Source organism: Anopheles cruzii, chromosome 3 (genome assembly GCF_943734635.1).
Source record: "Anopheles cruzii chromosome 3, idAnoCruzAS_RS32_06, whole genome shotgun sequence".
Classification (NCBI taxonomy): Eukaryota; Metazoa; Arthropoda; class Insecta; order Diptera; family Culicidae; genus Anopheles; species Anopheles cruzii.
In genome coordinates, this window is record NC_069145.1 from 74377687 (window position 1) to 74403652 (window position 25966).

The 25966-nt window shown below is 50.1% G+C and overlaps 2 protein-coding genes across 3 annotated transcripts; both read right to left on the reverse strand.

Annotated features, from left to right (window-relative positions):
• Positions 1–1162: 1162 nt before the first annotated feature.
• LOC128270975 (transformer-2 protein homolog beta-like) lies at positions 1163–4950 on the reverse strand. The gene is made up of 4 exons (XM_053008404.1): positions 4935–4950; positions 1754–2246; positions 1545–1677; positions 1163–1286 (listed from the first exon to the last, which is right to left on the reverse strand). Exons 1-3 carry the CDS (start codon positions 4948–4950, stop codon positions 1578–1580), a joined length of 609 nt encoding a protein of 202 aa, XP_052864364.1. The 3' UTR covers positions 1163–1286; positions 1545–1577.
• Positions 4951–11864: 6914 nt separating this feature from the next.
• LOC128275307 (homeotic protein caudal) lies at positions 11865–23321 on the reverse strand. Of its 2 annotated transcripts, XM_053013764.1 has the most exons (4): positions 22709–23321; positions 20960–21019; positions 19528–19533; positions 11865–12402 (listed from the first exon to the last, which is right to left on the reverse strand). In XM_053013764.1, exons 1-4 carry the CDS (start codon positions 23319–23321, stop codon positions 11888–11890), a joined length of 1194 nt encoding a protein of 397 aa, XP_052869724.1. In that variant the 3' UTR covers positions 11865–11887. The 2 variants fall into 2 exon arrangements, with proteins under 2 accessions (XP_052869724.1, XP_052869725.1); XM_053013765.1 differs by lacking the exons at positions 19528–19533; positions 20960–21019.
• Between the last annotated feature and the right edge of the window lie 2645 nt (positions 23322–25966).

The following is a 25966-nucleotide window of genomic DNA, read 5'->3' on the forward strand; positions in this document are numbered from 1 at the left end:
CCACACTCTCACACAGATGCAAGCACTGCGGCTCACACACAGAGAAAGTGCCGGGCCGGCTTGTTCCTCAGCTTACAATCCGCGGCACCGCGCGGTACGCAGAGCGCAGACTTTTACATATTTGGTTTCTTCTTCGCAGTGTGGGTTTGCGTCGGCGTAATGTAAAGGATTCGCCTATGCTTCCACATAGCCTTATTCTTATGCTTGCTTCGAGAGCCATGCTTCGGCAGAGATGTGTCTTGGTCCGTCGCACCCTCTGGCCGACAAAATTACGCGCGTGGCCGGCCGTGATTGTGGGGCGATGGTAATGGCAACAGGCGGGTTGTGGACGACAAAACGTTGTTTATCTTTTTCGTTAGAAGTGTGATGAGAATTGTTAATATTTCCAAATTGGGCCCGCCAATGTGCGATGGACACAAAGTTATCGCTGGACCGGAACGTGGCTGGCAGCACGACGGACGATAAATGCTGCAACAGGCACGATGCTTTCTGTAATAATAGTTGAACGGAGTTTGCATCAACTTTCTGAGTTGGCATTTGCATTTCGATGCACTCACCCAAACCCAAGGCAGGCCATTTGTTGCATCTTTTATTGCATCATGCAATCTGTGGTTGCGACGAGTGCATTTCAGGTTTCGTCAGCATGCTTCTTTTGGTAAGACGAAAAGTTCATCCACCTTTCGGTTATCGAACACTTTACTGTAACTGGGTGTTATTGACTCAGCAGCTATCGGAGATAATGTTAACGGAAAAAACCTAAACACGGTAGTATCATTGATAGGCAGCAGGTGCACGCGCACGCATAAATATCATTCGGCCATGGTAATGGTAAACAGTGGGACATACTTATCAATCCATCGAAAGGTAAGGCCAGAGACCAACCATATGGGCTAATAATCATAAATACTCGCAAACGTTGTGCCTCCTAAAGTCAACTGTTGTCGTGGTTTGCCTTGAAGAACTCCGTTCATGAACCGGAATAACGGCGAATTTAACTAAGAGTTAGCACGTGCGTTATACGTGGGACTTGGAAAGTACGCCTTTAAACAAATCAACCGTAACTACACATACAGAGCATACATATTTTCTCTAAGTTTTTATTCATTACTGAACGAAATCGATTATATTATTTATCAATGTTAATGCATGAATTGCATCTTAAGTACGAATCTTCTGGATTTCATCATTATGCTGATGCGGTTACGTTCCGTTTAACAACGAATATCACAGTCACCAATGAGTTGCTTTGTGCTGGGATCAGCTTCTATCATATCAGAGGGCTGCATCTGCAATGGGGCCAAAAAAGATGTAAGTCCTAACGTTAATATGCGTAAAGTAGAAAGTAAAAATGGGAATGGACTGTGCGTTATATTAAAACCAATACCTCTGATCTCTAATATAAAAATACTATCAAACATTCATGGGCTGTTTTCATGAAAGTTCTGTATGGAGGATTTTCACTATTCCCTTAGTTCGCCAAAAGGCACCTTTTTAATTTTGACTTTTTTCGTTCTTCTATTCCTACATAATGGTTTCGGACTTACGGTTTAGTTCGTATCCATTTCGGTCCGCCTTTGCTAGCGGCATCTAGATGAAGAGCGCGATCGTGAATATGCATGGCAACGGCGATACTCATTACGGGATTCGATTCGGGAGTGTTCCCTAGATGGCGGCGAACTGTGAACCATGCAAAAATACTTTCTTACACGATGGGTGCCATTATCGCGAAAAGTGTTCTTAAAATCTTACTTACCCCGTTCCACAGCGTCCCATGTACACGCCCGGTGTGGGAGAGTGTGGCCGATCGGTGATGGAAAAGTCCACCCTGATACGCCGACCGTGTATTTGCAAGCCGTTGCAGTTCAGCCTGGCGGCGGAAGCCTCAGTTTCGGTTTTAAAGTAAACGAATCCGAAACCGCGCGACAATCTCGTTTTTGCATCGTACACCACATTTGCCTTTTCAACCGTACCGTACGGACAAAAAATGTCAATCAGGTATGGTTCCGTGGTGTAAACACTCAACCCGAACACGCCCAAGCAACGACTCGGTTCCGGAGAGTCAACCCGTATGCGTTTGCGGTACGCAGCTTCCCGGTCCCGGTGGCCAGAGCGGCTTCCTTCCGGTGAACGCGACACCGATCTGTACCGATGGTGGTACGGCGAGCGACTTCGGCTGCGACGACTACGATGACTCCGGTGGTACTCCAAACTGCTGGAACGCCGGTCTCTGCGATAATCATCGCGACCTGGGGGGCCACACGATCCGTAAAACATAAAACGTAAAAAAAACCCCAGTTAGAATTAAAGTAACTTTCGACTTTCAGTTTGCCTTTCGCTACAAATTATTAATTCTTCTAATCGATCGCAGTGACATCTATACGAAAGCTTCTTTTCATTCCAAGAGCTTTACGAACGATGCCTCAGCAGAAAAGCCAACTTTTGAATTTATTGTTTTTTCGTTCAAATGACGGTTTTAATCTCTTGGGAGAAATTACTGTTTACTTTTACTTATTACTTATTACTTAATTACTGCGCGAATTACCATTACTTGTTTTATTGACACGGCGAAATTTGTTCAACCTTTGTTCCGCAATAGATCACAGAACACAAACTTTCAAATATGTCTTGTGATTTGTCATGACGAAAATTGGAGTCTTTTTAACTCAAACGGCTCGAAATCGATTGGGATCATCGAGAACTTCCTCTCCTTCGGATTTTCCTTTGAGTATCGTCACAAATTATAAATCTAATTTTGTTATATACGTTTGAAAATTATCTTTTGCATAAACTAAAATTCACAGTCATTACATCGATCGACCCCGTACGCAGTTACCAAGGTGAGACCCGAATAGATAAACGGTACTTGGACACTTATGCGAGTCTCATAGTTTTTAAAGCACATGAACGCTAACCGGCAATCAGCCAGCCATCATTGTTTGATCTACCACGGGCATAGCTGATATGGCGCCTTCGAACCGATCTCACATTAGCTGGCCATCCTAATTAATGGCTTGTATCGCTAATAAACGTCCGAAAATGGGATTTCGAGGGATCGCGGCGTTTGATTATGCTGTTTGACCATGCGCCTGCCCATCGTCCGTCCCGAGTGTTCGCTTCACGCACAAAGGAACGCATTTTATGGCGGTGCCCGTCCCCATTCCCCATTGCTTCTCCAAATTGACCATGATTATGTGAATCATTCCACCGCGGCCAGCGCTCGATGGACGACGACGTTCTGCCATTAGAGTGCAGAAGCAATCGCAGAACGGTCGGTCGCTCGGTCGGAAAGCGGCACGGACGCACCACAGCATCCGCGTCTGATAGGACGAGCGTAGACAAACGGCCCGAAAATTCACTAATGGTCCAGTTGATTACGATAAAGGCATCGCTCGCCGTCGCCACGATGGCGTTCGGTTGGATGGTTGGGAATTTTATGTCTTCATTTGGTGCAGATAAAAATGGTAGCCCAGTTACCAGCCTCGGTCCATTTCGGGCCCCGCCGGCCGACCGCTCTTCCAACGACGGCGGCCATTTTCTTTCTGCTTCTGCGCTATCTAATTAACGTTCAGCTGGTGCCTGCGGAGCACTTTATGGCCAAATCAAATTTGCTCATCGTGCCGGCAGTTATCGACGATGAATGCGCTTTTGATAATGCGCGCATGCTTCTTTTGCTACTCTAGTAAAAACTTTTTTATTTACAAAGGACTCAAAGTTTTTTTTATTTCGAACATATATCAAACCATGTGAGAAATTTCAGAGGTGTTTATGTTCGCCGGAAATATTCTGCGTTGCCATTTTACTATTTCATTAGTTTAATGTTAGACGGGACAGAGGCGTTATATTGCCAACTTAAAATTTTGTTCTCAAGTTAACGGACTGCCAAAGCGATTAAAATAAACTCTTTCGCATAGGAACGGATTAATCGGTCCAATGTAGACGTTAATCGGTGATTTGCTATGCTTTTAATTCAAACAGTTTTCCACCATTTCAATTAATCTACACTTTTTTAATTTCCCTTATGTGGCTCGTCTGTAGATCATCTATCTTGCTGCACCTATTAATCGGTTTCTCAGCGAAAGACTTCCGTTTGAGCTCTGACAGCGCATCAACTTGAGTTCCTGGCGTCTTCTCCGTCCTTTGGCTTCTCAATGTGCGTATATTTTTATTATGTGGACCGGTAAAGTTAACTTTAATGTTTCATAAAAAAATAGCCAATCAATCTTTTTGATACACCATTTTTTCAAAAACCAAATTCGTTCGCGAATTGAGAGTTTTTGTAAATGTTTTTTAAAGAAATAAAACTGCCCGATTGCATCACCAGAAGTGACACGTTCAAGGATCGTATAGATTTTTTACACTCCAGATTCGCCCTGCCTAATGAACCGACGTGCTGATGCAGAAAAAGTGACTGTGGGAAACATACCGTTTATTTTGTTTTTGCCTGCCGAAAGAATTCGGTGTGCTTGTCCAGTTTTTTGCTTCCCTCGGAACTGGTCATTCCGATTCACAGCAGCAAGCCTTCGGCTCGCCACGGTTAGGTTAAGTGGTGTGTCGCTAGTGAGCAATGTTGAACGCTCTCGTTGTTGTGTGTCTTTATTTTTCCGTTTTTCCCAAAATCACCTTGTCCGAATCGAACCGAGAAAAATGTAAAACCAAAACAAGCCCAAACGAACAAGAGGAGCGAATCGGGCAAGAACGGGTAAAACGGATCTCGAGCTTCGAACCAACACAGGCCAGTGCGGTGGGATCGAGGAAACGGGGAAAAAATGTTGATGTACCGGCAACGGATCGTCGAAAAAAATGCGTCCGCGTTCTGGTTGCGTTCTCCTATGGAGAGCGTTTATGACCCACGGGGTACCATAAAACCGAGAGGCTTCAAGAACCGAGAACGGAACAAGCAGCAGCGAACCCGGCAAAGGCGGTTGACTACTGACCGGGTCCAGCGGCCATAGCTCGACACATCCACTCCGGTGCCGGCCGCGAGTGGTATTAGATATTTTAATTCGGATTAGGTGCTCTTTTTAATTTTTAGTCGATGCGTCCGACACCCATCGGGCGCCCACGTTGACTGCCTGCCCGCCGGAACCGGTGGTCTGCTCCGGCGTGATGTGATCTGTTTCGAAATGCAGCGAAGGGTTAAGGAAGGGACGTTATCTTTTTAATCGGATTGCTTTTAATTAGCTCCGGTGCAGCTCTGAGCGTCTAGGCGCGCATTTTGATTGGCTTGGCAGAGAACGGCTCGAAATGGACGCAGTGGCTCGCCTGTGTTGGGCTCTTGATCTACGCCTATCGCAGGACCAGCTTTGTGCAATCGAAACATTCTTATTTTTAGTGTGAGTTTTGAGACGACACGAGTGTCTTTAAAGCTTATCGTGCTTTTAGCTGTTGTTTTATAACCTTCGGCGATGAAGCATCTATATGTTCAACAAGGTCCGTGTTGGATCGAAACAACTCTTTTTGCTAACGATGAACAATCGAATTCTAAAATGGTGTTCGTTAACAGTTTATATAGTGTGAAGGGTATTGGAATGTTGTTCGTCGTTCCAGAATGGTGATCCTTTTCATGGGCACTATTTCGATCAAACGCACCATTCAACGGTGCTAGAAAAGGAATGTGTGTGATCGAGAAATAAAAATAGAAATCGCTCCAAAGGAGAGATAATACTTTTGTATAAAGAATTTCCTTCTTGCGCCGTCTCCGTTGGAAAAGAAATCGTTGTCTTCCCTTCTCGATGCCAATCAAAAGTCGTATTCATGCCAGAGTTTCTCACAGCGAAAAAAAGCACAGCAAGCACAGCAGCCACGGATCGTCCATCTTTGTTCGAAAACCTGGTGCCCCGGCTAATTTATGGCCCTCCGCTTTCGATGGGGCCACGATGATGTTTCCTTGACACTTCACGCCGACCTTCGCCGACGGTTTTTCTCATCCATTTTGGACCCATCGGCGGTTCCAGTTTCGCCTTTCGACGGGTTCGGCAACGAGAAACGGGAAACGAGCAGTGGTACTGAGGCAAGGGAGAGCAGATAAAGAAAATTGGACGTAGCAGCTGAAGGGATTGTCCTTAATTGATTCCTTCTTCTCTTGCGTGTCTCGGCGCTTTCCGGGGGAACGGCCATTCCACAACGTTCTTGTCTGTTTTTGGTTTCCATTCCTTCCCCGAGACGGTAACAGCAGAAGGCGTTGCCATGGCAGCCATTCGCCTGTTCGGTTCGACGAAGGCATTTTCGAATCTAGAAAGCTAGAAGAAGGCACGAACGATTTGCTCGAAAATGGATCTATTTGGAAGCGACCTCACTACAACTTGTGCCAGATGGTCCTTAACAGGACTCGAGAGGCAGTAATGGACGAAAAGTGTTTGGTCCTACTGACTATTGTTGCAGTCGAGCTAAAATGAGTGAGAAAATTCCGTTTTTAAAAGCAACATTATATTCATGTTGGTGCATGAAATCTTACTTAGTTTGTATTACTGTCAATTATCGATAATATTACTAGTTCGTTTTATTTTGTTTAATATTCGAAACAATCTTAATAGAACCACGAATGTCGAAGGAAGCGTTCACCGAAATCTGACTCCCTTTCCATTGAAGGTATTTGAAGAAAACAGTTATGTTCGAAGAGATAAACATCGAATGCCTTTACTCATCACACTGTATCTTCACACACGACACACGGCAAAAATGACGAAAAATGCATACCGAACCGAACCCTCGAGCGACAAAAATGCCCTGATGATGATTCACCGGTTCGCTCAGCGATTTATGGCGCGCTATTACTTTTCCTCCAAGACGGCGAAGGATGGTAATAAAGCACGAAGCGGGTTTGGTGTCGCTCCAGAATGGGAACCACGATTGTGTTCTTTTACCACCTCACCGAACACCGCTGATAAATACTAATAAGCCTACGCACTTTACCAAGAACCGCGCTTATTTTGCGGGCCCCCGCGAGTGATTAAATTGGGACCCCAGCGCGAATCGAATTGGCACAAGGCTACGGTGGAACTGTTCGGGCAAATTCTGCTTCATCAACCGACTGCAGTACCAATCCTCTAAACGAACGATTCCGGGGCGAGTAAATAAGGATCATCGATGCAACGCACAACGTGCAACGTGCAATGTGTGCTGTGTTCGTTTATGGCCAACGCACAGCAACGGGGACTGGGCCATTGGGCCACGACTGTGACACTTTTCATTTGATGATTCGCCGACAGACGCATGACACGGGGGTGCAGAATTAGGTTTAGTATCGCAGGGTGGCGTCCAGTGCATTCGACGGGTTGTAGAGAACCTTTCAAGATCCGATCCGAGGCTGGCGGCTACGCCGACACCGCGCAAATATGGCGCCGAGGCATTCAATGGTGGCTTTTATCGACGATATCGATCCGCGGCACGTGATAACCGCCGCCAGCTACCAATCGCAGCCAAGCTCGTCGATAGCTATGTACGTTACTGAGCCTCAAAACATACTGATACCGGTCGTACCCGTTTTGTATCGATCGGTTTAATGATGATGATTCCGATCCGATGATGCGTAGAACGGGAGACGGATCGAAATGGGCGGCGATTTTGCCAGCATTGGCCAGTGGCCACTTACGATAGGCAGGCACACACATTTCTCTAACACCGCTCACGAACACACTCTCGCTGAAAGGGTTTCACTCGTTTATCGATGATTATTTTCCGAACGCGAATCAAACGCGCGATAAGCACGTGCCTCGGGCCTTAAGGTGCGATTGGCGTGGAGGGAAAATTGTGCTCGAAGCTCACAACGGGACCTTCGGAGCTAACGGTCGACATATGCAATCGATTTATTGCCTGCTGGCTCAGCCAGCAGTTACGGCATCAGCCATTAGAAAAAATCTGGAAGTTTACAGCGCAAACAAATGGTAAAGATAGTGAATTGTTCAACGTCGATTATGGCAATTAAAGTTTTTCAACAACAGGCCCTTTAAGTAATGCTGTCAATCATCTTGGCGATATCAATCACCTGTTTTTGGTTTAAAGTTTTTCTAGTTTATCATCGAGATTAACTGTCAATCAGTTGATCAGCGTTTCAATGGCCGTAAAATCAATATTAAACATTTAAACTGGAATACACAATACGACTTCGTGTCGGGTAACTTGCTGAGAGACAGCTATTTCGCTGCTCAGATAAATAACTTTGTTTGCAATCCAACTATCAAAGTTATTACAGTGTTTCTTGTGAATCGCGTTAGGTCGTTACAGTAATGAAACAGTTCTTTCCAAAACCATCGACATGTGCGAGAAATGGCTTATCATTAATATCCTTAACATTCCTCGGCAGAAACGCAGTGCTGCCCTCCCTCGGTGCAGGTTTGGTCCATCTCCCGGAACCCACTTAATAGGCATCATGCTTTAGGTATTAATAACAAACCCCACCGTTATCATCATAACCTCCTCGTGCCCAACAGTACCGGAGACTTCTTCGGTTGATGGCCGCATTTAAAGCGCTGGTCGAGCGCGTCTATGCAAAACAACTTTAAGTATCGCATTTCAAGCGGGCGCGGTCCGTTTAGATTCGTAGCACGGCGCAAGTATTCCTCACGCTACGGGCCTTTTCCGGGCGGAGTGATTCCTGTGAACAGCGCCACAACCGCACGCCAGTCACGGAACCGTCCTGCGAAGGGTTCCTACACGCCACTGCCGTCCGCACGGTCGTTATTTATTCGATGTTTGGCATTCGACAAGTTCACAGTTCATCTCGCCCCGACGTGTCTTGTTCTGGTTGGCCGCGGTCCTCTCGGTCCCTGTTGACCAATAAAAGCGGACAGCTCCCTCGGGAGTCAGCGCGACCGAGTACGACCGGGTGGCTGTGGGCTGAAAACTCTTCTCGGCTCGCCGCCTGGAGGGTTCCATTGATTCGCCGGGCGTTTCGTAGGGTTTCGAGTTACTTTTCGAAAAGTTTCGAAGCGGCATTCGCCGAACCGGCATCCGGACGTCGAAATCGATGAAGTAGAGCGCGAAACGATAGTAAAACTAGCCACACACATTTGAGAGTGTTCCAAAATGCAAATCCGTGGCCCCGCGCTGTTTGGCATTATTAAGGAACAAGCCAGTGAAAATATTGTTAAAAAACAGGGAACCCGCCACTAATCCGTAGTCGCACGATGTGCCGCGGTGCCTAGTTTCGCTTGGGTCCCAAAAAAATGCCGGACCAGTTGCGAGCTAGCCTGCGGCCAGAAAATTCGGACTAACGATGACCGATTTATTGGATTGACCACGGAGGAAGCAGATTTGGATTATTTTTTACGATCGACAGACCTCGGCCAAAGTAGATCAGTTTATTTTCTTCGTTTTGCACGGCACGGGTCATTGGAGGGAGAAAATGTAAGGTCCCTCGGCGAAGGGTTTACGATGGCTAAGCCGATCCTACCGAGAGCGCACCGGAAGTGTGTGTGGCTTGTTGCATTAATTGGCGATCTGAAATCCGTTCTTTCCGCGCCATTCCGCGGGAGACGATTCAAGGCAAACCGAAATTAGCATGAAAAGTAAGGCAAGGCCAAAATGGTGTGGTCTGATGGGCGCATAAAAACGAGTTGCACGGCAGTTCAGGGAATGGCCGAATGTTAATCGAAAACTGATGTTTTCCCCAAATTCTGAAACCTGCCTTCAACGAATCTCGGAACCATGTTTTCAGTGAACAGTGTTTTGATGGATCGGGAGATTGTAACCGCTGACGCAATCCAGCTCAAAAATAGCGACTTCCTGTTCCCCAAAAGCATTGGCTGCATTTTATCTCACTGTGAAAGTTGCCAAACCTAGAACGGGTCTTTTATGTCGATCTGACATATTTACTAGCGTTGCCAGCCGATTGGCCACTTCGGCAGAGTTTGAGTTTGTGCAAAAAAACGACATCTACGTCTTACGTTGTTGGTTTTTATTGCAAATTCGTTATGATGCAGTCGACACGCCACATTATAGATGCACTTATGCAAATGCACCATTAATATTCGAAAGCATTTCCAAAAAATCTATCTTGTCCAGGTTTTTTCCCCAAGCCAGGAGGTTAAACTGAGTGACATTTTCGACAAACCGCAACAAGGTTACTTCATCAGCTCACGGCTCACGGGGTTGCCATTTTCTACTTTTGCTCTTCGGCTCCACTTTAGCTAGTATCACCCTCACAGAGGCCGTTTGCCATTGTTTATCCGACGTGCTGCTGCTGCTGCTGCGGTTCAGTTACGGTGTTACGAAGGATGAAACCCCGCACTGGTGGGATTACCGTGGGAACTCTCGGAATGCGCGTCAATTAATTCTCACTGCCGTGTGAAACTGTTAGCACCTTCCGTCGGTGTGCTTTGTGGGCACGTGTATGTGTCTGTGTTGGCTCTGAGGTCCCAGCCATACACGGGAAAAATGGTAACATCCAGTACAGAAAAAAAAAAACAAAACTAAATAAAAAGCCGTGCCCTCGTGGCGAACGGCGAAGGATTTCCCGATGGTTCACCGAAGTTCGCCAGCCAAAGGCCAAGGTTTGTTGCTATTGCCTTCCCACTTCACTTTGACTCCCCATTCCGTGGGGTGCATCCCCATGCCAGTGACAAACAACTTGTTGAGGTATACTATTGGAAACTATACTTTATTGAGTTCTTGCATCTTGAGTTTCTACGCCAGCCGGTGTTTAGTTCTGTGTGTGTTTACAAGGTTCATTGTTTGCTTCTTCGTTTACATAATGTCTTAATCGATCTTTAATACTTACTATCTAGCGGCTGGCCCGTTCGTCTCGCCGCTAACTAATTCTTCCTAGTTCTCTTACAAAAAAAGCACAATCTCTTAGAGATGAATCTCAAAAAACGTAAGAATAGAACAGAAAGTAGGCAAAGAGAAGGCTACGGCCGGGGGCTTGAAGGGGTTGGCGCCAAGCGGACACGCGGGCGATGAGGTCCCGTTCACTCACGTTTTGCATATCCCCAGCGGGATCCTAAGCACCGTGCCAGACCTCCCCGCGGATGCCCCCGACGCTCGGTGTGTGTGTGTGTGTGCCAAACTGTACAAATATAACATGCATTCGGCGCACTGTCGTATGCTGCCCTAACGGAACGGAACGTAACACAACAATCCGCGCTGCCGTCACACGCCACAGGAACCAGATCGTTTTCGAACCAATAAACCGGGCTGTTAAACCTCCGCAGTGGCCCAGGTCAGCGTGCCGGGAGGACGTGCGGTCCGTGCGTCTGCGGTAGTGACTTACTTCAATACGCGGCGCCTATCTCTGCTATAACTACTACCATTACTACTAGTCCTAGTCCTAGGCGCCCTCAGGGTAGGGCGCCTATGGTCGATTAAAAGTATATCAATTTTGTTTATACATTGCACTTGAATTACAGATTTTATTTTGTAGTGTTCTGCTGTCTCGCTTCTGTTGCTACCTACCAGCTACTACCTTTTCCTCGTCTCTCTCGCTCTCTCTCTCTCGATCTCTGTAGTCGTCATTTTCTTTTAATCGGCGATCGATCAGCTTCTCCTAACGCGGTTTGTTCCCGACCGAGAGCCCCACGCGCGCCTAGCTAATCTCCGGTGGGCCGGCCGGTTGGTCCAGCCAGCCCCCCCCCTATGTGCTGCTCGGTTGCCGTTGGATCCCCCCTCATTCAGGTTACGGATTAGTTTAGTTTACAGTTTGTTCGACATTCTTCGCCCACAGTGCAGCGACGGCGGCGGATCGTCCTAACCTCGATCCGCGCGGGCGTTCGTAAGGCGTTCTGTGTGTGTGTGTGTTTGTGACTTTGTGTGCGTCTGTTCGAAGCGGTGGCGTTATAAAGCGGTGCTGCTGCTGCTGCTGCGGATGGGTCCTAGAGGACAGGTTAGGATGGTCCGGCTGCCTGCGGGCAGAAATAAATTAAGCACTCGGCCTCGGCACTCATTAGCCGCATCACATTATGCTGAGCGATGTCGGCACCGGAACCTGGCCACCGGCGGACTGCGAGTTGAGGTGCTGCGAGCCCGGTACGCCCAGGTGGTGGTGCGGGTGCAGGGCCGGGTGGTGGGCCGGATGGTGCAGGCCCATCGAGCCCATGCTCATGCTCATCGCGCTCATCTGGTGCAGATGCGAGAGGTGCAGCGACGGTTCGAGCTTCGGCTTCGTGTCCACCAGCAGACTGTGGGCCGCGTGGTTCTGGGCCGCCTGCGAGTGGCCCACCACCAGCGACTGCGGTCCCCCGAGCCCACCGATGCTGCCGTTTTCCGCCTTCTTCTTCTGCTTGCGGTCCTTGGCGCGCCGGTTCTGGAACCAGATCTTCACCTGGCGCTCCGAGAGCTGTAGATTTTGGGCCAGCTCCGCCTTGCGGCGGATCGTGATGTAGCGCGTGTAGTGGAACTCCTTCTCGAGCTCGAGCCGCTGCTGGTCCGTGTACACCACCCGGTACTTGTCCTTCGTCCGTGTTTTCCCTGCACAGCCATCGAGAGATAAAGGAGAAATAGAAAGAGATAAGCGATTACTACAGAGCCTTTCGTTACGGGGGGAAGGCACTCTGGCCCCCAGAAGACCCCAGAGAGAGAAGGAGACAAAGGGTCTTCGGTGTCCGTCCAAGAAGGAGAAACGTGTCAATAAGCAATTCTATTAGTGACAACTCATTTTCATGTTAACAACCCGTGTAACGGCTCCGGAACGAACAACCCGTGGAACCTTGGCCCGAAATAAAAAAAACAACAACAGACGACCAGAACTCGACGCCTGCCGAGTACACGTCGTCGACAACGGTACGTGAGTCAATATTTGTCCTCCCCAGTGAGTCCGCCACGGCACGTAACGAGCTGGTTTCGGTCCGCCGCAGCCCCGGAGACAGTTCGGAGGGGCTCCCAAAACTTGCCGGAATCCCCCGTCGGAAGGGTTGCTGGTGATAAGCGTGGCCGTGTGGCCGCTAGTGTTTGTGTAGCTCGCCGAGTGCCACGTCAACCGACCGTCAGAGTGGCAGATTACGAATCTTCCGCTGCCGGGGATCGTACGGTGTGAGAGCGATCCGAGTCCGAGTACGCAGCAGCCAGTCAGTGAGCTTATCAACAGCAACAACCGAGGTGTGTATTAGGGTGTAAACATGGCGCGATTCGCAGAAATTCATCCCCAGCTCGGACATAGAGGACCGTAGGAACCGCGGAGACAGTCGATCCTACGATCCCCCGGGGAACAATCAGGTGATCGCCAATGCTTGGGACCTCCGAAAGGTGTCGAATGCTCAAAAATTGGGGCCTCCACGTAAGTGGGACACGCTGGCGGACTGACGGACGGACGGGGTTTTGGATGGCCGCTCCCTGATGACGGAGCGACAGATAAGTCGCGTCGTCGTCGGCTAAGTCTGGAGTGATATCTTCTTTATCGCCCCTCGTTGGCGTTTAATATGGTGGACATAAAGATAAAAATGGGCGCGCGCGCTTGCGCACGCACACACACACACACACGTGGTGCAATGTGCGTCGTTTAATTGCCGTATCGTCGTCGTTGAACTGCACCGGAACTCGGTACCGGTTAAATCGGGCGAATGTTCCACCGTGATCTAGGTTAGGTTAGCCGTTGGGGTTTGCCCAACTTGCGATCGCTCCATCCGCTCGATCGAATGAGGTTGGCGCTCTTCCCCATCGGGGTTCAGACCGGGCACTAACCAGCTAGGGGGTGACGTTAACACGGCCGGGGGTTCGGGGGTTTTGGGTTTCCCACCCTAGGCCGTCTTCTAGGCCTCGGCCTCGGCTCATCAAAGGCTGACGCCGCACCATAAGCCACCGATAACGAGCTGTACAACCCGTTCGTCGGAAGTCCTCAAAGTGACGGTGTGTCTCTTTGACACCCGCCGGTGGCCGTCACGCGCGAACCGGGCCGGATTTCGACATGGCTTTAGTACCGCAACGAGTAGTACATTTGAACCGTTTCGGTCCGCCAGCGCGAAGATGATGAGCGAACCGCGAGAGATCGATCGAGCAAATAAATCATCGGACCAATCCGAAGATCGCACAATCGGCCCGACAATTGCACCTGTGCAATTGCACCGGATTGTGGGCGGTCACCGGACTGTGGTGTCGTACGGCGGTGTCGGGAGTCATTGCATCAAACGGCGCAAACCGGACCGTGTTGTGACGTAAATATTGGTTTACCGTCTGTAATCCATTCATCCATCGGAGGCTCCATCCCTGGGCTGAGCCGCCGTGTCAGCTGCGGCAGGATCCGGTCTGCGGGGCCAAGGCGCGTCCCCCCCGGGTCCCCAGGACGTACGCAAATGCACCGCAACCCCTCGGCCGTGGCGGCGGCTCAAAGCGCCGCCGCGCAAAATCAAAGCGACGCCGCTCCGCGTATGATGGGGAGATGATTGATAATATCAATTGACAAATGGATTACCGATTACCCGGTGCCCCCCCTCCGGGGCGGAACCGACCTCAAAGGGTCGCCCTCGGTTAATCCGGCCGGATCAACAACCCGCTTTCTACCTTCTTTATCGGACCATTGGGAGCCCTCACTCGGTCCCCACCCCGGGGACCCCTCGCGCCGCGAGAGGCCTTCCGCATAGGAAGAACTAGACAAAACCTCTTTTCCCTCTCTCCCTCTCCCTCTCTCTCCGCACTGCTCTAGAGTCTTTTGATGTTTTTGGGGCTCTATTTATCCAGAGGTGCTCAAAGGAACATCAAAGGAAAACATAGACACCCACGGCCGCCGCCCCCTGTCCTTGGGCTGTCATCACGCCTAGAAGTGGTCACAATGTCTGACGTTTTTCTGTCACTCACCGTCACAACTCGGAAGCTCTGAGGATCGAAAAAAGTGAAACCTCATCGCGAGGCCGCGGCGTGCCTGCCCGGGTCTTATCGCGCTCATCGTATCCGGCGGCCCGTCGTGCGGATTGCTCCATGGAAGACCAGACACCAACCACACACACACACACACACACAACGGTAGGCCTCTTCTTCGGGGCAAGCCAAGAAAAGTGGACAGTTCGACCCGACGGCGGGTTGGCTCTATCTTTTATCACCACACACCATCGCCGGGATTAACGATGGTTTGGAGGAACCGCACCGGATCTCTCTTACCTTCCGACGGAAGTATGGGGCTGGGCCGAGCGAGCGAGCGAGCGAGAGAGAGCACGAGGCACACACACACTGGTGTAAGAATCTCGGCGGCGCATCGTAAATAATTACCCGTAATCTAATGGCAATAAACGTATTAATACGTTTACGACAAATATCAATATAATAATGGATATCAATTTTTATTTCGGCCATATATAACCACCCAACCGCCCTGGCGAACCCGATCCAGGAGCCGGATCCTGGGCGGACACAATCCGGAAGAAGTCATCGTGTTGCCCGATGTTTTTATTGTCCTCCAATAACTCAATCGTCACCAATCGTCCTCGACACACCCGGTGAAAGGTATGTGTTTGCGAAGAAAGCCTGATGGCCTCGAAAGGGCCCAACCCGCCTCGGCTCGACATCAACCATCCGGCGGCACAAAAAAAGGATGGTGACAATTTGGACATGATTTCTTTCAAATCACCCCCCGGCACGAGAGTGGATTATGTTACCGGGACGGGTCCGGTCCGGGACCACTGCGCTCGGTCTCGGTCCGACAGCTTCCTCCCTCCGCCCAGGCCGTGGTATCCCGTAGGGATAATGGCCTATCACTTCATTCGTTACGCACTCCCCGGGGGTGCGTTTATCATAAGGACACAGAAACTGCGGTTTCTGTGGACACTCTCGGAGAGATGTGGTTCCATTTCTCCCAGTGTTCCCAGTGCCAGTCCCGTGTTGTCCCTTCAGCTCCTACTGGGTGTAAATTGAGGGATCTTCATGGTTCTGGGCTGCCTGTCTAAACTTTAACACCCTTAACTATCTCCGACGGTGTGCGACCTCGAGAGTTGGGTATTGCTGTTTATCTTCCTTGACCGCGTGTGTGTGTTACACAACACGCAGCCCCTCACCAATCACCGACAGTCGTCCTTCTGGTGTGGTCCTACAAAGCGTCACGAAATGTCACTACAAATTCACAATGGCACAGCGGGCAGAGCGGATCCGTGGTGAGCGTGACCTTGTACTGACTTCAACACAAACATTTGGCCACCAACCAACCTCCGGTTGGGCGTTACGGTTGGTCAATTGCAATTTTAGTCAACTTCGAGTGATTCGTTCACTCAATATAATGGTGCCATTGGGCCACCGTTGGGCAATTGCGGAAAGATTGCTAGACTTCGGGTGGCTAAAGAACGTGGACTGCAACGGTGCCTTGAATTCGATGAAACCGGCATGGATTTACTCAAAGCGAGTGGCTACTTCAGGGATCGATTAGAGCACCTTTCCTATCCCATTCGGCTATGACTAATCAAACCAATTGCCTCACTAGTAGAATGCGCCTCCCCCCATTCGCAGTAGTGAAACTGTTATCAAAACCCCCAAAAAGGGCCTCACCCGAGAGGAAGCGTCGCCGACGTAAACGATAACGGAACACACGATCTAATCGGGTCCAAATTTATCTACCATCCGCGGAGCATAAGCGAGCGCACAAGTGATTCAGCAGTGAAGGGCTCCTTTTTATGAACAATAAAAACAAACAATAAAATAGTGGTAAAATAACCGGGCAGGATCCGAGCCGGTCGAGCACGTGTGTGAGTGTGCATAAATATAAACACTGGGAAGCACCGCACGGAGGGCACAGGGTCCCGCGTCGTTTAGTCACTCTGTCACAGCACTACTTAAGACGCACGAGACGCTGGCGCACGGGAAACTAGCCGAAACTGCCATAACCCTTACCGTCTGAGACCGTGGCGAGTAACTCACGAAACAATCGTAAAGCGGCCAGCGCTTCGGAGTCGCATCGCCCCGCAGTTAGTTTGATGGTTTGGAGGCACCTAGACTCCGCTGGAAAACTCCATGGCAACCCACAGCGCAAACGCCACGACGAAGCGAAGAAGGCTGCGAAAGATGAAAGCAATACTCGTAACCGTTTGCACGGAGTGAACCATTTCTGTGAAGCACAGTGTATCGGATCGTCTCGGCTCGGCGGCACGGTGTCCCTTTACTGACGTTTAAGGAGCAACTATTTATGCTGTCCTAATGTTTACGATCATAGTCGTAGCGTGTGCTGTAAAAGAATAAAATACCGACAATGTGTGTAATGGGCCCGGGGATATAGGGGCGCTTCCATAGCTTCGAAGCCTCGAATCTGGCTCGAAAACGGTCGGTGGAAGAGTCCCAGGTCGGTCACTCGGGGCAATTCTATGGCCGACAAATCTATTATCAGTTTTGTGTTTTCTCTGTGGCTCGTTTCGAAGCCTTTGGCTGCACTCTTGTCAACTTCCTGGCATCCTTCTGATAGCCCCGAAGGAGGAACCCGAAGAGGCCAGTGCTTCGTTTTGGCTAAGCCCCACTCGAAGTCACCCTCACTCGATACGGATCGTCGATGGCAGTTGTCTAATTACGTGCCGTGCAGCACGGAAGGGACTCACGCCCGTTAGAGCGATCGAAAATATTCCATGCTGCGGAAAACTTGCGCAAACCAGGACAAGCAAAAAACCACATTGTGGGGATGGCAGCAATTACCGTTATGGTAGAATTTTGATTTACTTGCCCATCGTCTGATCCGGCGTTGTGGAATCACGCCACACAACCGTCTGCGGGGGGAGGATGTTGGTTAATTTTCTCTATTTCACCCACGGGACCGCTTTTCCCGGAGCGGTACGGTGTGGCCGCAACCGCTCCAGAGATGACACCGATGACAGATAGTCGTTGCAATTTGTCACTTTTCATCTCGCGCCGCGCCTACTCTGAGCGCCTGCGGAAGATTGTTATGCAGACAAGATTCACAAACAGTGTCGTTTTTCTATGCTCTGCTTGGTCCTGGCAGACGGTGGAATCGGGAAGAAAATTGGAACGGCACCGTAACTACCGATACTGCTTGTTTTGCTGGTGGGTGATCGTGCCTGTTCAAAGGACCTCGCACATTTACATGTTTGCCGACACTTTGGTGGGCTCGGTAAAAACCTCCCAGAAAAAGGGCCCAAAACAGGGTACCTCCGTCCGCTCTCGGGACCCTCGGGCGACCCTTGCTGGCCATTACCGTAATGGTATAATCATATTATCGCACCGTGAAGGTCGCATCGAGTAACCTCGGAATGGTTGGGCTTTTGAGGTCCCGCTTGAAAGTGGAAAGTCCCACAACAAAGGCACGCACACCGGAGACCGGAAGCGGCCCAGATTGGCCGGCCTGGGCGTCGGCACCGGTGGGCCGGCGGTCCAATCAAGTTGTAAAACATCCTTCGGAGAGCGAAAACAAAACTTGGCCATCGTCGGCTTTCGGTCGGCACAGTTTGTGCACGGGAATGTGTTTATTTTGGCCAGCCTGTTTGGCAACGTTTTTCCCAACGAGAACAAAGCGAAACGTAACGCCCTGTGTGTGGCGGTAATTCGGCCATGGTTCAGGGTATGACGGGTGGGTAACAGTTGGTTGAGCGCCAGAACGGAGAGCCCCTAGCCCGGCGGCGGCCACCGATAACTACGGCTGTGCATTAATAAGTTGGCTAGGATCCTGCTCCTATTTCCCCACTCGACAGTAAACGAACGGCAGAGGCACGGATACGGTTGATTGATGGCCACGGCCGCGACCGAGATCCCCTGACTGACAGCTCCAACGTATATTTGGGAGTCGAAAATCGATTAATCAAACCAGCCTGTCGACCGATAAGCCTTCTGATCGGGGACGGCGAAGCCGAAGTAAGGCCAAAGAGCAGTGCAGTACAACCAATCGCGATGCCCTCCACTTGGCTGGGGGGGCCTCAGTGAGGCCCCAACAACAACAACCACAACGGCAAAAACAGTGAATTCGAAATCTGCAGCTTGGTGGGGCGAATGTTTGACGTAAAATAATGATAAAAGCTTCGCCCCAGTGGCCAAACCACGGTGAGCCGCTCATGGCCCGCCGTGGCGTAGATTAATGACCGAATTTTCGGCCAACCGGAACGCTCGGAATCAAAATGGCCGCCGCCGTGTTGGATCGATTGTTGCGCAGTGGAGATGGAGAGGACGCCACGTAGCGGCAGCAAGTAACGGATTCGCGTGGCGGAACCCGGCGCTGAGTTTCGTTGCGTAACGTGGGAAAACCCCAGACGAACGTACTTCCAAAAGCCGGGCGATTCGTGCGAAACAATCGATAAGATTGCGGAACAAAAGGAATCGGGAATCAACCGGAATGCGCGCGTGTTGGAGATATTTGATTAGGTCCCTTCGTATTGAGCTTTGGCTATGGCTTATTATCGGCAGGGAAAGGTTGAATGTTAACCCGAAAACTCGGTGCATATCTTTTGGCGTTTGGCGAAGCGTTTTGCGCTTTCAACGGCGTACTTTTTTGATAAATAAACAATTTAAACGAAAACGAAAAAAATCAAGAAACACAAAACGAGTGATATATTGAGCGTTACCTGTGTAACATCGGTATCAAACATGCGGTCCGTGCGGGGACAGACTAGAAGAAGGGGGCTTAAGGTGGGCTAACGAGCGCGCAAGGAGTCTGGACACTGACACGGTCCAAGGCACACGGATACTTACACTTTCCTGCAAGAATGCAAATGGGTCGAAAAGAAATCATTAGCACTTTCTTCACGGAGGGTTTGTGTAGGGTGTACTTAAAGGCTTCGTCAAACAAGCTTCGTGTGCCATATCGTGTGGTTGGTTAAAGGAGCAAGGGCGCAAAACATACGCAGCGTAGAGGGGTTAACAGGTCGTTACCATTGCAGCGGGTGTTGGGAAGTACAAATCAATTGCAATCGTGGTAAAACAATCGGTCAAACGGTGCTCTGCGTCAGCTGTACACGGTTCTTATGGAGGGTGTGTAAGTTAATTGAAAAAAGGAACAGGTATTTACATAAAACGCTTCAAACCGAAAGAAATAACACAATCTGTGAATCTTACGAAGCAACTACGACGCATCCCTGAATCTCCTGAACATCTGCTTGCTTGGGAAAGAAGGTGAAGCCGAATAATATGCCATATCCATCACTAATTTCAAAGGGTGATCAAAAAGCAGCACAAGCACACCCGTCGGACGCTGTTTACAAATTAATCCAGCCGCAAGAGTTGGACGTTAAGAGTTAATCCCAAATCGAATCCGCCATCGGGGGGGGATGTGTGCGCTGTTCCGCCTAGTTCGTCACACAAAGTGGCGTCCACCGTAAACCCCCATTTGTCCCGTTGGACAGTGTTTTTGTACAGATTTTGCTCGCTCTCTCCCTCTGAGTTTAGACTTGATTTTTCTCGGTCGGTTTCCAGAGGTTTCGGAGCCGATTTGGTCCGCCGCCGTCCGTCCGAGGAGCAACTGGGCCCCGCTTGTGCCATAAATATTAAATACAATAAAAATATACATAAAGCGAATAAATTAATAGCGCCAAGCTACGGGGCTAGCTTTTGGGCCAACCCTTCTCTTCCCGGTCCCGGTCCGTTTCCTTTCCGATTCGCTCGTCGAAAGAGAGACGGGGGGCCTGTAACGGTAGTGAGGCATCGGAAGCGCACCAGGGAGCGGCGGTAGACGGGTGGAAATGAATATTCAACCACCGCCAGAGAGTGCGCCAGAGAAAATGCCAAAAATCAACCCGTTGTGGTTTGTGGAACAATTCTATTTTCTATTCAGGAGCTTTTGCCCTCTTTTTCTTTTCTCCGTTCCTGGTGCCCGCCACATCTATTTTTTGAACTTCAAGACCAAGAGAGCGGAACTCGCAGCACTGCTACCGGGGGGAAGGCGGAAAAAACCAAAAACAAAATGGTGCCCCAAAACCCGAAGTGTGGGCGAAGCCGTAAAATGGATCCGATTTAATTGGGATCGTTCGCGCGGGGCCCCTGGTGGACGCCGCCGCGGACCAAATCGGTGGTCGCATGCACCAAACTCAACATCAAAACTCGTCATGCTTCGAGATGGAACTTAATTGCGGAACTTAATTGTGAAGAAACAAACAAAGGGTTGGATAATATTGAAATCGTTTCATACCACCGGGCTCCACGGGAGCGAAGTCTTGCAGTGACGGGGCCGAGCAGATGTTGAGAAGTCCTGGTCGGGTCGTCGCGATTTTTTGGGGCACAAAGCCAGGGTACCACCAGCACCGGGTCCGGCCCAGATGGATGGATAGAAGATGGATAGAATGAAAAAAATCAATCGGCTAGCATAAGCTCATGTAATGTGAGTGGATCAAATTCAACTTTAGCAACAACTAAGAAGAGGGTAACGATTCATTTTTAAATCAACATCTTTTGCAGTCCTTTTCTAGGCCGCAAAACTAGCGATCAGGGCCGAACATAAGCGAAAACGCACCGATAAACTCTAACTAAAAACATCATGCTGAACATCAAAACATTGAGTATATGTAGCTTAGGATTGATGGAAAACGAAATAGCTTTACATAGGCCGCCTCATCGATTGGCCATCATCACCGTCGAGGGCACCGAAGTGGACAACGAAATTAGGCGCTAATCGGCCAAAGGAACGGCTCCCGGCGGTCGTTTTGATGGAAAGTTTCCTCACGCAGCCAAATGGACTCGTTCGCCGGGTGCTAATGGAAAGCGCAAAAGGCGGCACACCGCTCGAACCCGAAACGGTACTCCTGAGTGCTCCGGCAACCCTTGGGAAAACACACCACCATCTTATTCTGGCTAGCCATTCTTTCGGAGGATCTCCGAAAGACGCTGTCTGTGACGCTGCCAAAGGGCCGATGGCGACGATCACCATAGCAACCGGACCATGGGAGATCCTTCGATGGCAGACACGGCACGACTTGAAGTTGAAGGAACGAATCGTCCATGTTCTTGGGCCACAATTTTCGGTGTGCGGGTATGCCGCATAAATCACGTCATCGATAAAACGGAACAATAACTCCCCGTCCACCGTTCCTTGAGCCACACATTGGCCGCGCAGGGACGCACTCGCTCGAAAGCTCGGGCCCGTTCGTCCGTTTTTATGTGCCGCCCAAAAGTTTGGTAACAACACATAAACCAAGAATTGGCATAAAACCCGAAACCGAAACTATGTATGCGCCGGGGACGACGGGACCAACCAACCAACGGCTAACCGGCGTAACCCCTGGTTTCGGGGCAAGTGTGCTACGCACCCAATGGAGGACCGCGTCGTGGTGCCGCGTCCCGCACATAAATCAGTCCATTATTCCGGCTTTCTTGACGCTCGAAGCCCCGTCAGGCGGCCCTGGCGACGTTCTTGAGTTTTAATGTTTCTTTCGTTCCTCATCCAGGGTTCTGAGCGCTCCGTACTTCGGCAAGATCTCGAGCAGGGCTCCGAGGGGGCCCCATCGAGAGCAGGCGTTGCGCGCGGCTGTTGCGCTACCATGGTGACGGGTTTATGGAATGTTTTGGGTAATAAATTCTGAAACCTTCTTCGCCTAAGGAGGATCTGATAAAAGGTCGTTAAAACTGCGAATGAACGGGGCGCGGGAGATGCTAAACGGACATGCGGGACACGGTTAAGCACGGTCGAGCGCCACGGGGTTGCCAATGCAATGGAGAGGGAGGTTTTAATATTAATTTTGGTAAATATCCTTTCGGCTTGCTTTGCATTATTAAATTATTTTGGGCAAACATAGCATAAGCTGTCTGTGCAGCAGTCCATGCAAATAATTTGGCACCTAAACATTGTGCCAAGACAAACACAACAAACAACAAAAATGGGTGACAAACACAAACCCAAACACGCACACACACACACACACGCGAGGTGGTTTACTGTACTGACCTGGATTTGGCTGGCTCTGGTAGGACTGCTTCTTCATCCACTCGTACGGGCTCTTGACCGGCGTTGGCCGCGGGGTGATCTGTGGCGACGCCGATCCCGTCGGCGCGCCCGGGCTGGACATGTCGCTGCCGGACACCGTGATCGGGGGCGACGGTATGCTGTGCAACCCGTCGGCCAGGTGGTCGTGCCCGTGGCTGTTGCCGCCGTTCGCATTGTTGTTGTTGCTGCTGCTGCTACTGTGATGAAGGTGATGATGGTGGTGCAGATGGTTTGCCGACTGCCCCAGGTGGAGGCCAACACCGGAACCGGCGCCTCCACCTCCACCGCCGCCACCGGCCCCACCGCCCGGGCTGGGCCCGTGGGACAACAGGGTCGTTTGGGGTGGCGTCGAGAAGTTTTCGTGGCCGCTCCAGTCCGGACTGGACTGCGGGTGGAACACGTGCGGATGGGCATAGTACATGGGCTGCGGGGACGATTCGCCGTCGCCGATGAACTGCGGATGTGGTGGCTGGTGCTGGTAATTGCCCGGATACCAACCGGTTGTGGCCGAGTACGACAGATTGCCGCTGTGGTTCTTCGGGTACATCGCGAAGTGATTATAGTAGGACACCATTTTGACGGACAGTTTGTTCGGGATTCGGTCTTCTAACAACACACGCAACTTGTTTCCTTTCTTTTTTCTTTCACACTCTTTCACACACGCACGCACTCACCACTAGCGTAAAAGGACACTTTACGTTCGCAACCACCAATTTCCATGCACTTAGCCAACAACGGTGGACCGATGGGGCTCGTCGCAGCAGTGGTGCTGCATTGTTTTGTAGCTTCACCAAGCACCCAGCAAGTCGAGAGCTTGTTCTTCGCTTGAATATCAGTGGCTCGCGGCCAATGTTTGGTCAGTATTTAGCACACATTACATTCTTCCTGTTTCTCGATCGAAGCACGCCCGATCACCGATCACTAATGAGATAACAACAAACCGGAGACGCGCTTCCGAAATTGAGCCTCGTCACACCACTTTGCGCGATTAGCGAGTTGTTGCCTTCTACCGAGAGTAGAAAACACAGGAACCGACCTCTTCCGTCAGCTCTCGCACATCGACTGAATGTGATATCGAAACAAAACTCCGATCCGTAGTTGTTTCGGTGAACCAACAGAGTGTACCATTTTACCCGTTCCAAGATAAAATGGGAAAAAACAGAAATGGGCGTGTCTTCGGGCTGCCAACGAACCAATCGCCGTCCGCCAAAGTCGCTTGTTTATGGCCGCCGCTTTTTGGTTTGCGTCTGCCATCTTGCTCTGCGTGAATGAAGGTTTCTTGGGTGCGTTTAGGGGGCAAGGATTTGGTCGTCTCCCTCGTCAAAAGCTCGACCAGAAATCCGCAGGAACGATGCGGCGTTTGTCACACTGTTGCGGAAACAATGTGCGAACGCGAGATGGCGCTCTCGCGAACCACCACGGTCCGCAATGCATAATGATGTTTGATTAATACCACCGTAATAACCGTATTTATCCGCATCGAGGGGAACAGGAAATATAGCTCAGCGACGGCAGGGACTTTTAAGGGTGACTCCCATTTCGCTAATGAAGCCCGGACGCGGACGCGGAGACCCGTCGCGCAGTCCGCCGTGCGCGGTTTTGCGCGGAACTAGCTCGGGAGGTGGTTTGCATAATGGGACGCATCCTTCCTTCTGCGTACTCCATTGCTAGCGGATTTGCTGTCACCAGCAAGTGGGGAGTTTAACGAATTTAAGCTTTCGAAACATTGTGATGACTATAAATTAATACTTAATGTATATGAGTTCCTAGTACTACGTAGTCGAATATGCCGTTAAGCAATTAGTTGAGGAACAGATTTGTTCTTGACTGAAGCTACTACAAATGATGGATTCTCCAGCAAGGAAGTCCTTCTAGTCCTGTGAAAAATTCGCCCAGGAAGACAGGACTTTTAACGACAAACGATCCCACCAATCCCGCTGACGTTATGGTACCATCCAGGAAGCTCCAGAAACAATCGCCAACCCGTCTCCTTGCACGCTGCCCAGGGTGGTGCTTCGAAAACGTTGCCAAAAACGTGTCCTTGAAACCTGGACCGAAAATCTACCCACCGTGTCGGCGGTGTCGAACACAAATGCGGGCCGGCAAAGCGGGAATGTGCGGGGTACGGAAATCTGTACCGCCCTTTGAAGTACCCAGTGCCAATCGGTCGGCAACCGTGGCAAGGGTGGAATAAATTCGCCACCCTCGGGTGCGGTAATAAAGAATATTTTTGACACGAAAATAAAAATAAAACTCCCTTTTTTGCGGCCGTTTCAAAAACGCTGGCAGGCCAACTTGCGGCCGGGTAGGCAACCCGTGGGCAACCGGGGCCCGTTCGCACTACCTAGTTCGTCACATTCGCATCCGTGGCAAGATGGGCGATATTGCTGATTCTGGCATAAAATATATTTATGTTTGCAATCACACCGAAAGGCTCCGGCCCGGTCGATGGGTGTCTTTTAATGGTTCGCCATTCATTCAGATACGAGTAAACCAATGTGAATCGAATCTATCACGACGCTTAACTATTCTGCATACCGATTCGCATCGAACGAATAGTAGAATCACCATTTTATTGCAACCAAACTAAAGTCGTCTCCCTGGGATGTTTCTTTTTTGGGCGCATAAAAACGGGCTGAGTTTATTTTGAAAATTGACACCAATCGTACCATCCTCAAAAGAATCTAGAGAAGGTCGAGAAATTAGAGCATAGCGCTTCGATCGGTGCATAAGCGACCTTGGGTGAGTTTTTTATCAAATGTTTACAAGAAACACAACTAAAGCAGCTGGCTCTTATCACACGAGAGGCTGACATAAGCTAGCGTGTCCGTGAATGCCACTTCAACTATCATCTGCATGATCTTCATCCTGGCCCGTCCTAGGCCGCACGGGGCCTATCACATCCGGAATCGATAACTGTTCGGCATCGATAAGTGGATCGCTCTACTCTCGAGGATGTGTGGCCGTATGTTCCGCGTCACGGCGCCCGGGACAATATGTCTGTGACGCTGCAAAAGGAATGCGCTGCATAAGCGGCTGGCCGGTGCTCCGAAAACGATAGGACGTCAACATGTCGGCGTATAAAATATTGGCCCCCCTCCCCGGCCATAAAGGCCGCGATTCTTTTGATGGCCCTAATCAAACTGTTTAATTTTTTACAGGTGCCGTTAAACGTTAATTGCCATGCCTATTGACGATACTAATCACTCGTGCACATTC

Coding starts and splice junctions, on each gene's coding strand:
- LOC128270975 (XM_053008404.1), bottom strand. Junction 1,678..1,753: donor ATGGGACGCTGTGGAACGGG/GTAAGTAAGATT, acceptor CATGGTTCACAG/TTCGCCGCCATCTAGGGAAC.
- LOC128275307 (XM_053013764.1), bottom strand. CDS start 23,321: ATGGTGTCCTACTATAATCACTTCGCGATGTACCCGAAGAACCACAGC. Junction 21,020..22,708: donor CCAGAGCCAGCCAAATCCAG/GTCAGTACAGTA, acceptor CGACCCGACCAG/GACTTCTCAACATCTGCTCG.